The sequence below is a fragment of the Amblyraja radiata genome, chromosome 4 (assembly GCF_010909765.2).
Source record: "Amblyraja radiata isolate CabotCenter1 chromosome 4, sAmbRad1.1.pri, whole genome shotgun sequence".
NCBI lineage: Eukaryota > Metazoa > Chordata > Chondrichthyes > Rajiformes > Rajidae > Amblyraja > Amblyraja radiata.
The window spans coordinates 82,519,693-82,533,944 of record NC_045959.1 but is presented as its reverse complement, the minus strand read 5'-3'; the positions used below and the strand labels follow the sequence as shown (position 1 = coordinate 82,533,944).

At 41.4% G+C, this 14,252-nt stretch overlaps 1 protein-coding gene across 18 annotated transcripts in view; it reads left to right on the top strand.

Moving 5' to 3' along the window:
- The window catches only part of ptprm (protein tyrosine phosphatase receptor type M), a 940,804-nt gene that overhangs the window by 786,012 nt on the left and 140,540 nt on the right, over positions 1-14,252 (top strand). For 7 of the 18 annotated variants that reach the window (XM_033019867.1, XM_033019866.1, XM_033019864.1 and 4 more), the window contains one exon: positions 11,739-11,926. In XM_033019867.1, coding sequence (XP_032875758.1) covers positions 11,739-11,926 — 188 coding nt within the window. Of the gene's footprint in view, positions 1-7,671; positions 7,702-9,212; positions 9,225-11,738; positions 11,927-14,252 lie in introns of all 18 variants that reach the window. The other 11 variants (XM_033019861.1, XM_033019860.1, XM_033019854.1 and 8 more) reach the window with 5 other exon arrangements.

Below are 14,252 nucleotides of genomic sequence, written 5' to 3'. Positions count from 1 at the left end.
AATTGAAATATTATATCAAACCCAAATGCACAGTCAGTCAGGAAGGATTTCATATTGACAAATTTCAACAGAGCCAAGAACCATATGTCAAGAGTCAAGAGTCAAGAAGGCATTTTATTGTCATATGTACCGAAAACGGAACAATTACATTATTACTTGCAGCAACATAACCGGTCTGTAATCACCAGTATGGGCACATCGTAGTTCACACGTGCTTGCGTTACGCACTTTTGGAATAACAAGCTCGACTAATTGCTACCGAAGTTTCATTTACGTGCTCCTATTTTTGGAATAACGGGCTTACATTTATGCCTGGCAAACAGTTTGAATATCTAAAGGGGCTGCTCCTTGCCTTCTGGCTGCATTTTGCACCCACCATCCTCATCTTTGGACACCCTGTGCGTAGGGGAGAGGGTAGGGCTGAAGATGTCCTGGTTGGGTTGCTCCTGGGCCAGCTGCCTGCCCCTTTTCCGGGGTTACGTCCGTGCCCGGGTGGGATTAGAAAGGGAATACGCCCTGTCTGCGGGCACCCTGAGGGAGTTCCGGGACCGCTGGGCTCCGCAGGGTGTTGAATGTATCCTCAATAAGGATTGTATCATAGTTGTATAGTAGTTTATTATGGATACATGTTTGTATTGTATTATGGTGGTGGGTTCTGGCTTGTTTTATTGTAGTGTAATATTATTTTTAATAATTGAATATAAATTTAAAAAAAACAAAAAAAAAACAGCTTCTTAAATTATCTTGAAAGTTCAGTTTTGCTTAACAGAAAGAAAACTCAAATGATTGACTGCAGTTACTAGGTTATATGCTGAAATGTATCTGCCTTTAGGATATATTTTTCCAATTAGGGAACATAAACGGATAATTTTCTCCGCTTATGCTCCAATGGTTAGCCTCATGCATTTCAGATAGAACGTTGTACAGATGGAAGGGAAAGCTTTATAATGTAGTACGATGTGATTTACCCTCGTTAATTTAAATTGGCAGCATCGTTAATGGCGGGCGTTATGGTCACGAGAATGGGGTTAAGAGGGAAAGATAGATCAACTATGAGTAGCCTCGATGGGTTGAATGACCTAATTCTGCTCCTATCGCTTATGAACATGAATTTATGAACATATGTTTGATACATGTTTTTTGATCTACGCGCTGCTTTTCAAGCCCGTAATGTCCGTGTAAAATACGAGGTGCCTGTAATCATAGACAACATAGTAAACACAAAAAAAGTTCAAGTAATTAAAAGCCCCAGTATTAGTGCAAAAAAACTCCAATGTCCAAGCTGCAACCAAGATGGTCATAGTTTGTAGTTTGTTTGGTGTTTGTAGTGTTCAGGAGCCTGATGGTTGTTGGGAAGAAGCTGTCCTTGAACCTGGAGGTCATGGTTTTCAGACTCCTACATGTACTTCCTGAAGGCACCAGTGAAATGAGAACGTGGCCAGGGTGGTGTGGGTCCTTGATGATGCCGGCTGTCTTTTTGATGCAGCACCTCCTGTAGATCCCTTTGATGGTGGGGAGGTCAGTATTGTGCTATGAATATTCCTTTCTAATCCAAGTTTAGTTTCAGATACATAACTGCAGAAATTGATATTAATGTAAAGTATTCCCGGATTTTGCTGTTGGAGGCAGCCATTTTGATATTGCTGCTACTCCAGTACTTGACATGGACACAATATACAATGGCCAAGAGTATTGCTCACGTGCTATTGCATTCAAACCAAGTCATAGTGGAAGTACTGAGCCACATGAAGTATCTTAAGATGGAGCCACACAACTTGGTGTGCCACTGACTTCCTATGTTGTCATACACATGGTCCATCCTTTAGGGGGAAGTTTCAGGGAGGAAAGCAGACTCATTTAAAGGCAATTTGCATCCATGTTCTAGGCTTTTGGCTATTGCTGTGCTCCACCAGCATAGAAATTAAGTAATGGAAGAAACTAGTCAAGCTAGGGGTGGCACTGGTACAGCAGTAGTGTTGCTGCCTTACATAGATACATAGACAATTAGTGCAGGAGTAGGCCGTTTGGCCCTTTCAAGCCAGCACTGCCATTCAATGTGATAATGGCTGATCATCCACAATCAGTACCCCCGTTCCTGCCTTCTCCCCATACCCCTTGATTCCGCTAGTCCTAAGAGCTCTATCTAACTCTCTTTTGAATGCATCCAGTGAATCAGCCTCCACTGCCTTCTGAGGCGGAGAATTCCACAAATTCACAACTCTCTGTGTGAAAATGTTTTTCCTCATCTCAGTTCTAAATTGCCTACCCCTTATTCTTGAACTGTGGCCCCTGGTTCTGGACTCCCCCAACATCGGGAACATGTTTCCTGCATCTAGCGTGTCCAATCGCTTAATAATTTGATGTGTTTCCATAAGATCTCCTCTCATCCTTCTAAATTCCAGCGCCAGAGACCTGGGTTAGATCCTGACTATGGGTGCTGCCTGTACGGAGTTTGTTTTCTACCTGTGACCACATGGAGTGTCTCCGGGTGTTCTGGTTTCCTCCCACACTCCAAAGAAGTACAGGGTTGAAAGTTAATTGGCTGCAGTAAAGATTGTAAACTGTCCCTAGTGTGAACTATAATGCTAGTGTACGGGGTGATCGCTGGTTGACAAGGATTCAGTGGGCTGAAGGGCCTGCTTCCGTGCTGTCTCTCTAATGTCTAAAGGTAGCCTAACACTGCCCTTTTCATCAGGTCACTTGCATACCTGTTGTTATTCTCGGCTTCTACAAAATGCTGTGCTGCATTTAATCATCAAAACATTGGGAGGAAAAGGGAAGTAACCAGAAAAGGTTGTGGTTTCCCATTCTCCAGTATTTCACACGATAGTGGAGTCTTACAAGTCTGGATAGCATGCTCATTGTGTGGTGGATGGCAAATCACCGGAACTCTTTTATACAGTATACGTTCTATATTAGTCATGGACACTGACAATGATAGTGGTACTTAAGGAGGTTGAGGTTGGCAGGGGAGTGCTGTTTTCACAGAGATCTCTGCAGAATCTATGGTTATCACGGTACAAATAGACCCCTTTGAACTCATCATACTCTTCAATTTTAACACAGTACTCTATGGCGGTGAGCACCGGGAATGTTTCCAGTACTAGCTAATCTGCTGCCCATTTAGACATTTTGGACTTTTTTTAAAGACTTTTAGAGACACAACCTGTACGTCTTTGGAGTGAGGGAGGAAACCGGAGCACCCGGAGAAAACCTGTGGGGGCACAGGGAGAACATACAAACTCCGTGCAAACGGCACCCCGTAGTCAGGATCGAACCTGGGCGTCTGACGCTGTAGGGCAGCAAATCTATCAGCTGCGCCACTGTGCCATGTTTAGTTTGGCAGCAGACACTTCTGTTCCTCAATTGGGTCAGACATATTCAACATTTTCAAGACTTAATGCCTCAGTGAAAGGGCACAATATTTCCACTTTCCCTTTCTCTCCATCCCCTCCCCATCCCAGTTCACCGACCAGTCTTACTGTCAATACAATACAATACAATACAATACAATACAAATTTATTGTCATATTATATATTGTCATAGTATATTGTCACCGTATACACTTACACTTCCTTAGCCATACACTTCCTTATCTATGTACCTTCCGCTCCCCTGACATCAGTCTGAAGAAGGGTATCGACCCGAAACATCACCCATTCCTTCTCTCCAGAGATGCTGCCTGTCCCGCTGAGTTACACCAGCATTTTGTGTCTATCTGGCCATCAAAGTCATCACAAAACACACACATTGTCATTATGCCCCACATTACCAACTAAGCATTGTTTTTAGCCCTTATGTGAAGCTTATTATAGAATTTCCCAGTGTAAAATACCTATTTCCTAAGTTTTGATGAAGATTAAAGAGCTGTAAATCCATTCAGGAATGGCAAATGTGATAATATATCATTGAGGTTGATAAAACATGCCAACCAAGCAGAAGTGAAATTAAACTCATTTTACAATCAAACTTTTCATCATATCTACCGGTGTTGCATTGAAGTAGCCTCCAAATGTTGGAACCAGTCACTCTATCCTGCAGGATTTCTTGATAAGCTGCAATTTAAGGTTATGCAAGTCTATTTCTGGTTCACGTTTCCTGCCTCAATAATCTTCAGTCATCTAAAATATGTGCTCTTCTCAAACTTTGGCCTCTTGATCATCCTTGCACCATAAGAAAGTAGGAGCAGGCGTAGGACACTTTAAAGATGTTTAGACTTTAGAGATACAGCACGGAAACAGGCCCTTCGGCCCACCGAGTCCGCACTGACCAGAGATCATCATGTACACTAGCACTATCCTACACATTAGGGACAATTTACAATTTTACCGAAGCCAATTGACCCACAATCCTAAGATAGACACAAAATGCTCAAGCAACTCAGCGGGTCAGGCAGCATCTCTGGAGAAAAGGAATAGTTGACGTTTTGGGTCGAGACCCATCCTCAGACTCATATTGGCTGAACGTGCATAGTGAAGATGAGGGAACGGGGGCCTGGAAAATGGAAGTCATTAAAGAGACGGAGTGCGTGCGAGGTGTCTTGGACATAGGTCGGGAGAGATTGGACCATCGGGGATAGGATGGAGTCGAGGTATGAGGGAATTATTTTGGTGGGGCAGGATCAGGTAGAAACTATGGGTCCACCATGGTAGTTCAGTTTATGGATTTTGGGGGCACGGTAAAATCGGGATGTGCGGGGCTGGGGAATGATAATGTTGGAAACTGTGGAGGACAGACAGCTGGAAGTGACCCTGGAGAAACCGGAGCACCCCGGAGAAAACCCATGCGATCATAGGGAGAACATACAAACTCCGTACAGATAGCACCCGCAGTCAGAATCGAACTGGGGTCTCTGGCGCTGTAAGGAAGTAACTCTACCATTGCACGGAGCATGACACTTTGCCCTCAAATCTGCCCCGCCATTTAAAATGATCATGGCTGACCTGCCTTCTTGTTGGTGCACATCCTTCCTGCCGTGAAGCTCGCGGTTTTCATTGGATGGCTTTCACCTCCAGCAATGCAGAGCTTCCCCAGGCTCCAAGTTGGGGTGTACCCTGAAGGGCACGTTGAAAAGAGGTCCTATCTGTATGTTCATATGTGATAGGAGCAGAATTAGGGCATTTGGCCCATCTAGTCTACTCCACCATGGCTGATCTATCTCTCCCTCTTAACCGTATTCTCCTGCCTTCTCCCCATAGCCCCTGACCCCTTTAGCCCCTTTAGCCCCTGACACTGGTACCAATCAAGAATCAATCTATCTCTGCCTTAAAAATATTAATTGACAGCATCAACAGCAGTCTGTGGCAAAGAATTCACCACAGATTCACCACCCGCAGACTAAATTAATTCCTCCTCTTTTTCTGTGCTGCATTGTTCTATATTCTATTACAAATATTTAATTGCATATCAGAGTTGCAGAAACAATTGTTCGTGCAGTTAGCAAAATTAATGTTGGCAGTTGACCGGTGCCATGCCTTGTGTCATCAGTTGGATTAGGGTTAGGGATGCTGTGGGTTAGGGAGGGCTCCTGCCCCTGATTGTTATTCCACGCTCCATCCCAGAAAACCATGTATGTGGTTAAAATACCTCAGGCTTGGTTCTTTCATCTCCCTGGCACATAGATGGACAATAATCGTTCGGGCCAGGAATCAACGTGCTATTGATAGTCTTGGAACTGCACTCCCTGGAGAGTCAGTATAGGAGGGGAGAACAGTAAAAGGGGCAGCCAAATGGTAGGCTATTTTACTGTTATCATAGAGTTAAGACTCAGGATGTTTGGCATGTCCCCAACAAATCCCAACAACTTCTACAGATGCACCATAGAAAGCATGGATATATCACAGCATGGTTTGGGAACAGCTCCATCCAAAACCGCAAGAAATTGCAGAGAATTGTGAACGCATCCCAGACCATCACACAAACCATTGACTTCCATTGACTCCATTTAAACTTTACGCTGCCTCGGGAAGGGCAGCAGCATAATCAAGGACGAGTCTCACACCAGTCACCCCCTCTTCTCTCCTCTCCCATCAGGCAAGAGGTACAGAAGTGTGAAAACACACACGTCCAGAATCAGAGACAGTTTCTTCCCAGTGGTTATCAGGCAACTGAACCTTCCTATCAACAACTAGAAATCAGTCCTGACTCTTATCTGCTCACTGCAGATCCTCTGATTATCTTTAATCGGACTTTACTGGACTTTATCTTGCACTAAACATTATTCCCTTTATCATGTACGTATCTGCACACTGGGGATGGCTCGACTGTAATCATGTATAATCTTTCTGCTGACAGGTTAGCATGTAACAAAAGCTTTTCAGTGTCCCTTGGTACGTTGACAATAAACTAAATTAAAACTAGGGCAAGGGTACTGATAAAATTGTAACATAACAATTAGTGTGACGGGACTGTCCCATAATTATGCCAGGGGAATGACGGGACTGTCCCATAATTATCTTAGGAGAATGAAAAAATTGTTTGCCAAGAAATTCACCCCTGTTTGGTAGACTTAAACACACCATATAGCAACTAATTGGTAGTATTAAACACATAGCAACATTAGCAGGTTGAATAATGCCTCCTAAACTCATTCTAATGATAAATTTGGGAGGCAGAATAGAATGAACAGGTATTGGTGCACGCACATTTTGCACTAACAATTAGTTTAGTTTAGTTTAGAGATATTAGGAATGAATTTCTAAGCATAAATATTTAATTTATCCTCGAGTCCAAAGTAACTTTCAACTAATGTAGTGACTGCTGTAGTGTAGGCAACAACTTATGTATTGAAAGCAAAACACCCAGATGAAAAATTTAAGATAACTTCTTAACAAATGGAAAGTGATAGCTTTTGATCATTCATTCATATTTTGTGCATGACATCAAACACGGAGGCATAGAGCAGATCATTAGTTATTATTTTCTATTGGATGCAAATTAATTGTTGGGCTCATTGATTTCCAAACTCAAATAACTCATATTATATTTCTCCAGCTAATATTTTATTGCTGATGTGAATTTATGAAGTAATTTCCCCCCAACAATATAACGTTTGCTTTACTAGTATAATCAACAGAATTGTCTAGCCTTGAAGTGCTTGTTTTAAATGGACATAGAAAAGATCCATAAGCCAAATACAATCCACATGCAACCCTTCACATTTAGGTATTAACCTGTATGCATTTCTCCCTTGCCATCCATTTCAAAATAGATAAATCTATTTAAAATAACTGCAACTGCCTGATTCAACATCTTAAAATGAACTTCACACCCCATCACATTCACATCAGTGTTTGTGCTGGATTAGATCACTGAATTGCAATCATGCCCAATAAACTATTGCTACCCCTTCCAAACTGCGGATGGAGGTCAGACTCCTGCCTGGTTTATTAATTCAAAGATTAAAGATTCTGCATTTACAATGTCCAAGCCTTTCAATTAACCCATAAAATCACTCTTAGGTGTCCATTACCTTAGATATTTTAGGTTTATGTTTACGTCCGATCATGTAAAGTTAACTACTTTGTCACCAGTTTTTAATTCATTGATAGTGTTCGAATAAATATTTAAGATATAAATGCTTATGCAGAAAATTAAGATGGAAACTAACTTTAGTTTTTTCTCTGGTTTGGTACCACCTTGTGTCTTGGTTCTACTTAATGCCTGGTCAGCAGATCCTTTCGTGCCAACAGCAATATTAGGTGAGGACCTTTCTTACTTTTTCCCAGTTTACTGCAAGTCAAGCAGATGAAAAAAAAATCAAAAACAAAAAATGCTGGAAATACTCAGCAAGTTAGGCAGAATCTGCTGGAGAAATTTAGCATGGCGAGGTTAATGATCTTTCAACTGAACTATTCCCAGTATTTTCTGTTTTGATTTCAGAATTTTCCCGTCTCCGGAGTTTTTGTGCATTTGTAAGATGATATAAATTGGTTCAGTGACTTGTGTCTCAATTGTTACACGGCATAGGAGAAATTAATTTCACTCGCTACTCATGCAAAATATTCATTATCAAACAATTAGCCCAGGAAGCTTTGAGATTTGATACCAGGCCTGTGCTGACTTAGTCATTCTTGGTTAGCGTGAAAGAAAAACGTGGAACAAATGGGTTCAGGAGGAGAAAAAAAATCAGCCGGGGTTCCTGCTCCTGACCACTGCCTTCAATCCAAGCCCTCCCCTGTCCATCCCATCCACTCACCCTCTGAAAAAGCGCATGTGTGTGCACCTGTGTTTAAGGCCCTCTGAAGGGAATTGAGTAGGCATGTTAGAGAGAATAATTTGCAGGAGAAGAACAAATTATGGAGAATGGGACTGATGGGATTGCTCGACCAGCATGGTCTTGATGGGCTGAGGAGCCTCCTACCCTGGCATGCAATGCAATGAGTGCACAGATGCCCTGTGAGGATAAGTTCAGCTCAGCTGGAATGCTCACCAACACTCACACATGAAGAATGTCAGCTTGTTTAGCTACCAGAAAGTTGTCGGCATCCATGGGACCACATTCCAACAGGAAACCCCCAGTTCCAGAGGAAAATGGGGAGTATGAGGGGAGAAACGCTGAGAAGCAAATGCAAGCAATTTTCACCTTACAATTGATGTTATCGTGAAGTCGAGAATTCAGATTAAATTTAAAATAAGCGACGGTCCCCGGAAATTGGAGATCTAATTTCTCTTATTTTAAACAGCAGTTCTCGCTTTGTTTTGCCATCAGTTTATTTATTATCAAAGGTGAAAGTATTGAATCTGAGTGTGTTTGGTTTAACAGAACTGAGCATGACCTGCTATTGGAATTGTCATGCAATGACCTCCCACACACCATTAGTCCCACAAGGTTGTCATTGATTTATACTGAAGACCCAAATCATATCCGGTTAAAGGATATTCCTGACAGCTTGCACCATTTGGGAACTCCATCCTTCAAACAAGTTGATTTATTCGGGCATAAATCTTGTACTCCAAGCACACCAGTGACATGTTCGATTTAAAAAAGCAACAAAATCGAAAGAAAATCAAACCAGTCGTAATACAATCTTTTCTGAGATTAGTTTATCGAGCTAGTTAAGAACTGACAATTTTAAAAACAAAATGATATAAAATTATTTTTAGATATATATTTTACGATGTTCACCGTACTGTTGCTTATGCCCTGTTTCCTTTTCTCCTTTTTTTTCCTTCTCCACATTAACCTGTTATATATCTGTAAAAAAAAAAGTGCCAATAAATGGTAAGTTTCTTGTTTGCCCTGTACCACAGGCACATTGTGCAGCTCACCTGATTCTGGCCAGTTCTGTTGTGTGTTGACTTGCATGGCAGTTGACATATAGCATTTCATGCAGTGCGCGACAATCCATGACGCCATTGACTCTGTGGCATGCGAAGCAAATCTTTAAGACATTAACCCTCTCTGCCCTCTCCCCCACTTTCCTCCACCGATCCTTTCACCACCCACCTCAATCACGCACCTCACCCCTCCCAAGATGGACGCCCTCTTGCATTTACCATTTTATCTTCCATTGGATAATTATTGCGCCTGGCCTTTTCATTGTAATTTTTTTTTAAGCTAAGCTTGGAGTGGCATTGAGCATTTCATCCACCATCCTGATGGAGGATGAAATATAATGGCTATTCTATCATAGCCATTATACTATAAACACTATAATGGCTTTCTGCAATTTTTTAATGAAATCAAGGCTGGAAATTAAAACCATTCTGCAAACTGGCCTTAGGAAATGTGTTGAAATCTGTCGCAATTGCTACATTGATTGTTTTTTGTTTCTTTTGCAATTGAATATAAAGTGGCCTTGCCCAAAAATTACTATTGCTTTTGTTGAGTGTATTTCTTTCAGCTGGAAGGGAATGTTAATTTATTTTATTTGCTTCTAGATCTTTTGAAATGAAAAGAGTTAATACATTTTAGACCTAGATTTCATTTTGTTTCAGGAGCATATCATTTCCATGTATTTTCTTCTAGCTTTGTGATGAATATTAAATATTTCTGATTATAGGTGGTCATCTTGTCCAAGACCTGTTTGATAAATAGCATGGCCTTGAGGACGAGATGCACTTTATTCTCCTTTACAGAAACTTAACAATGGTTGCAGTATTTTAAAGCTGTGGTATGTTACAGAAGCCTCAGGAATTTATGTAATGAAACTTCTTTGCACACAAAAAAATGAAATATTTGATCCCTTTCAGCAAATTAAAATTGAATCAAGCACAATTTTTATTATTGCTTTTTACAGTTGTCTCTCTTTCATTCATGACTGTGCAACATGTTTTTGCCAGTTCTTTAAAGTCACTTCACCAAATATCCATAATGCGGGTGTGCGAGAAAATAACTTTGTTTTTCACTCCACAGATTTCTTATTTCCAACACTTGCAATTATTTTGTGCTGCAAGTATGTTAAATATATATAGAGCTACAAGGAACTGCAGATGTTAGAATCTTGAGCAAAACACCAAAGTGCTGGAGTCAGGAACCTTCTTCAGACTCTGTGTCTGAAGAAATGTCCCAACCCGAAACATCATCTACCCATTTCTTCCGCAGATGAACTACAACTGAGTTACTCCAGTACCTTTTAATTGAACGTTAAATATACAAATAAGTCTCGTCAGCTGCATAAACTATTGCAGTTCACCTCAATTGTGGCCTTATCTGCCATCTATTTATATTTGCCCATAAGGATTAATGGAAAGCAATGAGTGTGGTCTCAACACTTCTGCTGAGCCATTGCTGAGATTGAGAGAAAATGGACAAGCAAGAGCTATTCAGCCCATCAAAACCCATCCTACACTCTCTGTGCATTATCCGTTTACTCAAGTTCTTTGCTCCATTCACGTTCTCCCCAACAACATCCCTATTTTACGAAATACTGAAGTATTTTCCTTGATATTTTGATCACAATCATCTATCCCTCACATAATAATGAATGATCTTTTACTTTTAATTCTTTCCTAGGGTGTGACTATCACTGAGAATGGCAGTAATTTACCCATTCCTAATAGCCCTGGGAGGATCATTGTAGACCATTTAAGTGTCCAGCATATTGCCGAGTGCCTGTAGTTACACCAAGCCCAGAGTGATTAATGAAAGAAGTTTCCCTTTCAGAAAGGGCAGATGCATTTTTATAAAATCCAAGAGCTTCATTGTCACCGTGAGGCTAAAATTTTAATTACATTTAAATTCCTCATTATCCATGAAAGGGTGTGGGTCTAAAATTTTATACAGGTCAGTAATACCGGGTCAAACGTGTAATAGTGGCCAAAAGTGATACACTGTTTTCAACAATCATAGTGAACACAACTGAACTTTCGAGGCAATGAAACACACTATGAATACTATGTGGATGAAGGATGAATTTCTAGGCATTGAGTCCTTGCCTTTGGTTTCTGAGGTCTCTGGATTACTAGATCAGAATCGTCGGTTACATTCCACTGTTACATTTCGGATCGATGATTCTATAAACTCTGCAATCAATCCGGACAATGTAAAAGTTGGTATTAATAAAAAGTATCAATTAAAGAGAATTGTGTTTTGATCCTGAGAACTCTTTTCTATCGATCTTTGTTGCGGCTTGTGGGAATGGCTATCATACTGCAGCTTTAAAAGTACCTGTAACAAGCAGTTCACGCTGCTTGATTAATAGAAATGTGAATCTAATGTACTTGGAAAGTGTAGCTTTTACAATGCTGTCACAGCTGTGGGAAAGCTAATGTGTCTGTTGCTGTCTGCATGTAGATGAGAATCACACAGTCAACAATGAGGCCGGCAACTTGACACCGTCCCACCCCTACAAGAAACGAGAGCCCGTGGATGTGCCGTATCAGACAGGGCAGCTCCACCCGGCCATTCGAGTTGCAGACCTGCTGCAACACATCACACAGATGAAGTGTGCCGAAGGCTACGGGTTCAAGGAGGAGTATGAGGTAAGGCCAGAGACGAGGGAAGAAAGGAATGCAACTTCTTGTGTTGTGATCAAAACTCACTTAATCTACCATGAGGCAATGGTGGGATGATGGGCTGACAAATGTACCATTGGCACACATCAATTTCAAAGACATCACCCAAATTAATCTACAGAAACATAAAGAACTGCTGATACTGGTTAACATACAAAGGGCAACAAAGTGCTGGAGTAACTCCATAGGTCAGGCAGCATCTCTGGCGAACATGGATAGATAAGTGGCCATCCGTCTGAAAAAGGGTTTCGGCCCGAAACGTTGCCTATTTCCTTCGCTCCATAGATGCTGCTGCACCCGCTGAGTTTCTCCAGCTTTTTTGTGTACCATGGATAGATAAGGTTTTGGGCCTTCAGTCTGAAGAAGGGTCTCGATCTGAAACATCACCTGTTCATATTCTCCAGAGATACTTCCTGTCCGGCAGTGTTATGAACCTTAATTTCTAACTTTGGAATGAGCAAAACCTTTTCTGTATGGCATGACCAATTTAGCAGCAAGCTTGTTTAAGAAGGAACTGCAGATGCTGGAAAATCGAAGGTAGACAAAAATGCTGGAGAAACTCAGCAGGTGAGACAGCATCTATGGAGCGAAGGAAATAGGCAACATTTCGGGTCGAAACTTCAGTCTGAAGAAGGGTTTCGACCCAAAACGTTGCCTATTTCCTTCGCTCCATAGATGCTGCCTCACCCGCTGAATTTCTCCAGCACTTTTGTCTACCTTAGCATCAAGCTTGCTCAGATCAAGTACAGCACTGTCTTTCTGTCTCTCTCTCTTTCTTCTGGAAAGGAAAATGCCCTCTACTTTTAGACATGGGAAACAGACTGCCTATTTATCCCATCTATGCTTCCACTATACCTCTATCATGTCACTTCTCCTCCTCCATTACAGGGAAAACAGTCCCAGCCGATGCAATCTCTCCTACCTCAACCCCTGCAATCCTTGCCAATCTTTCCTCTCTCTAGCTTATTCTCATGTTCCCTGACTTTCTGTGAAATCAGAAGGTGAATAGGCACTTTGCAACACAGTAGGATGAGTCTCCCATTGTCTGGTATATTTACCACATGTAAATAAAATGTTTTTAAAGCACATTTATTTTGCTGCTCATATGACTTCCCTCTCAGTTTCTCACTGAACTATCTGGTAGATTGATTCTTTGCTTCTGATGAATCCATACCAGTCCAAGAGGTTTGATAACCCCAACAAGGCCTCCATGTTGGTGAAGGACCTTTGTAAAACAGACATTTGAGTTGAAAGGGATGCAAATCGAGTGGACCTTTGAGTAAATGGAAATGGAAAAGGAAAAGGAACAGAAGGCAGTGGAGGCCAATTCACTTGATGTTTTCAAGACAGACTTAGATTTAGCTCTTAGGGAATCAAGGGATATGGGGAAAAAGCAGGAACGGGGTAATGATTTTCGATGATCAGCCATGATCCTAGTGAATGGCGGCGCTGGCGTGAAGGGCCAAATGACCTACTCCTGCACCTATTTTCTATGTTTCCATGAACCATGCAACAAAAGCTTTTCACTGTATCTCAGTGCACAATAACCTAAACTGAACTGGAAGCATATGAACTGTTTAGGAAACTGAAACCAGACAAGGCCTTTGATGAATATAGAAAGCAGGAAAGAACTAAAAATGCCAATCTTAGTAACAAGGAACTGCAGATGCTAGTTTACACCAAAGATATACACAAAATGCTGGAGTAATTCAGTGGGTCAGGCAGGATCTCTGGAGAAAATGGATGGGTGAGGTTTCAGATCGGGATTCTTCAATCGGCAGGTCAAAAGGGGGTCATGAAATGTACTTGGTGAGTGGAATTATGATGAATCTGAAGGCATTTTACACATAGATTGAAAACTAGAAGGTAGATAGACATTAGAAAGAGTGGAACCAATCAAGAACAAATGGTTGGAACCTTATGCCTGGAGCCAGAGGAAGTGAGTGAGATACTCAATGAATACTTTGCGTCAGTCTTCACCAAAGAGAAGGACATGGAGGCTAGTAAGATCAGGGAGGAGAATGCTGATTTTCTAGGACATGTTGATATCACGATGGAGGAGGTATTGGGTCTTTTGAAGAACATTAAGATGGATAATATCCCCAACGCCTGATGAGATATACCCCAGACTATTGAGAGGGGTTATTGAGGAGATTTCTGGGGCTTTGACAGGGATTTTTTAATCCACTTTAGCCATGGATGAGGTCCCAGGTGAGCGAAGGATAGCCAATGTTGTTCCTTTGTTTAATTGGGCAATAAGGACAAACCAAGAAATAGTAAACTGATGAGCCAT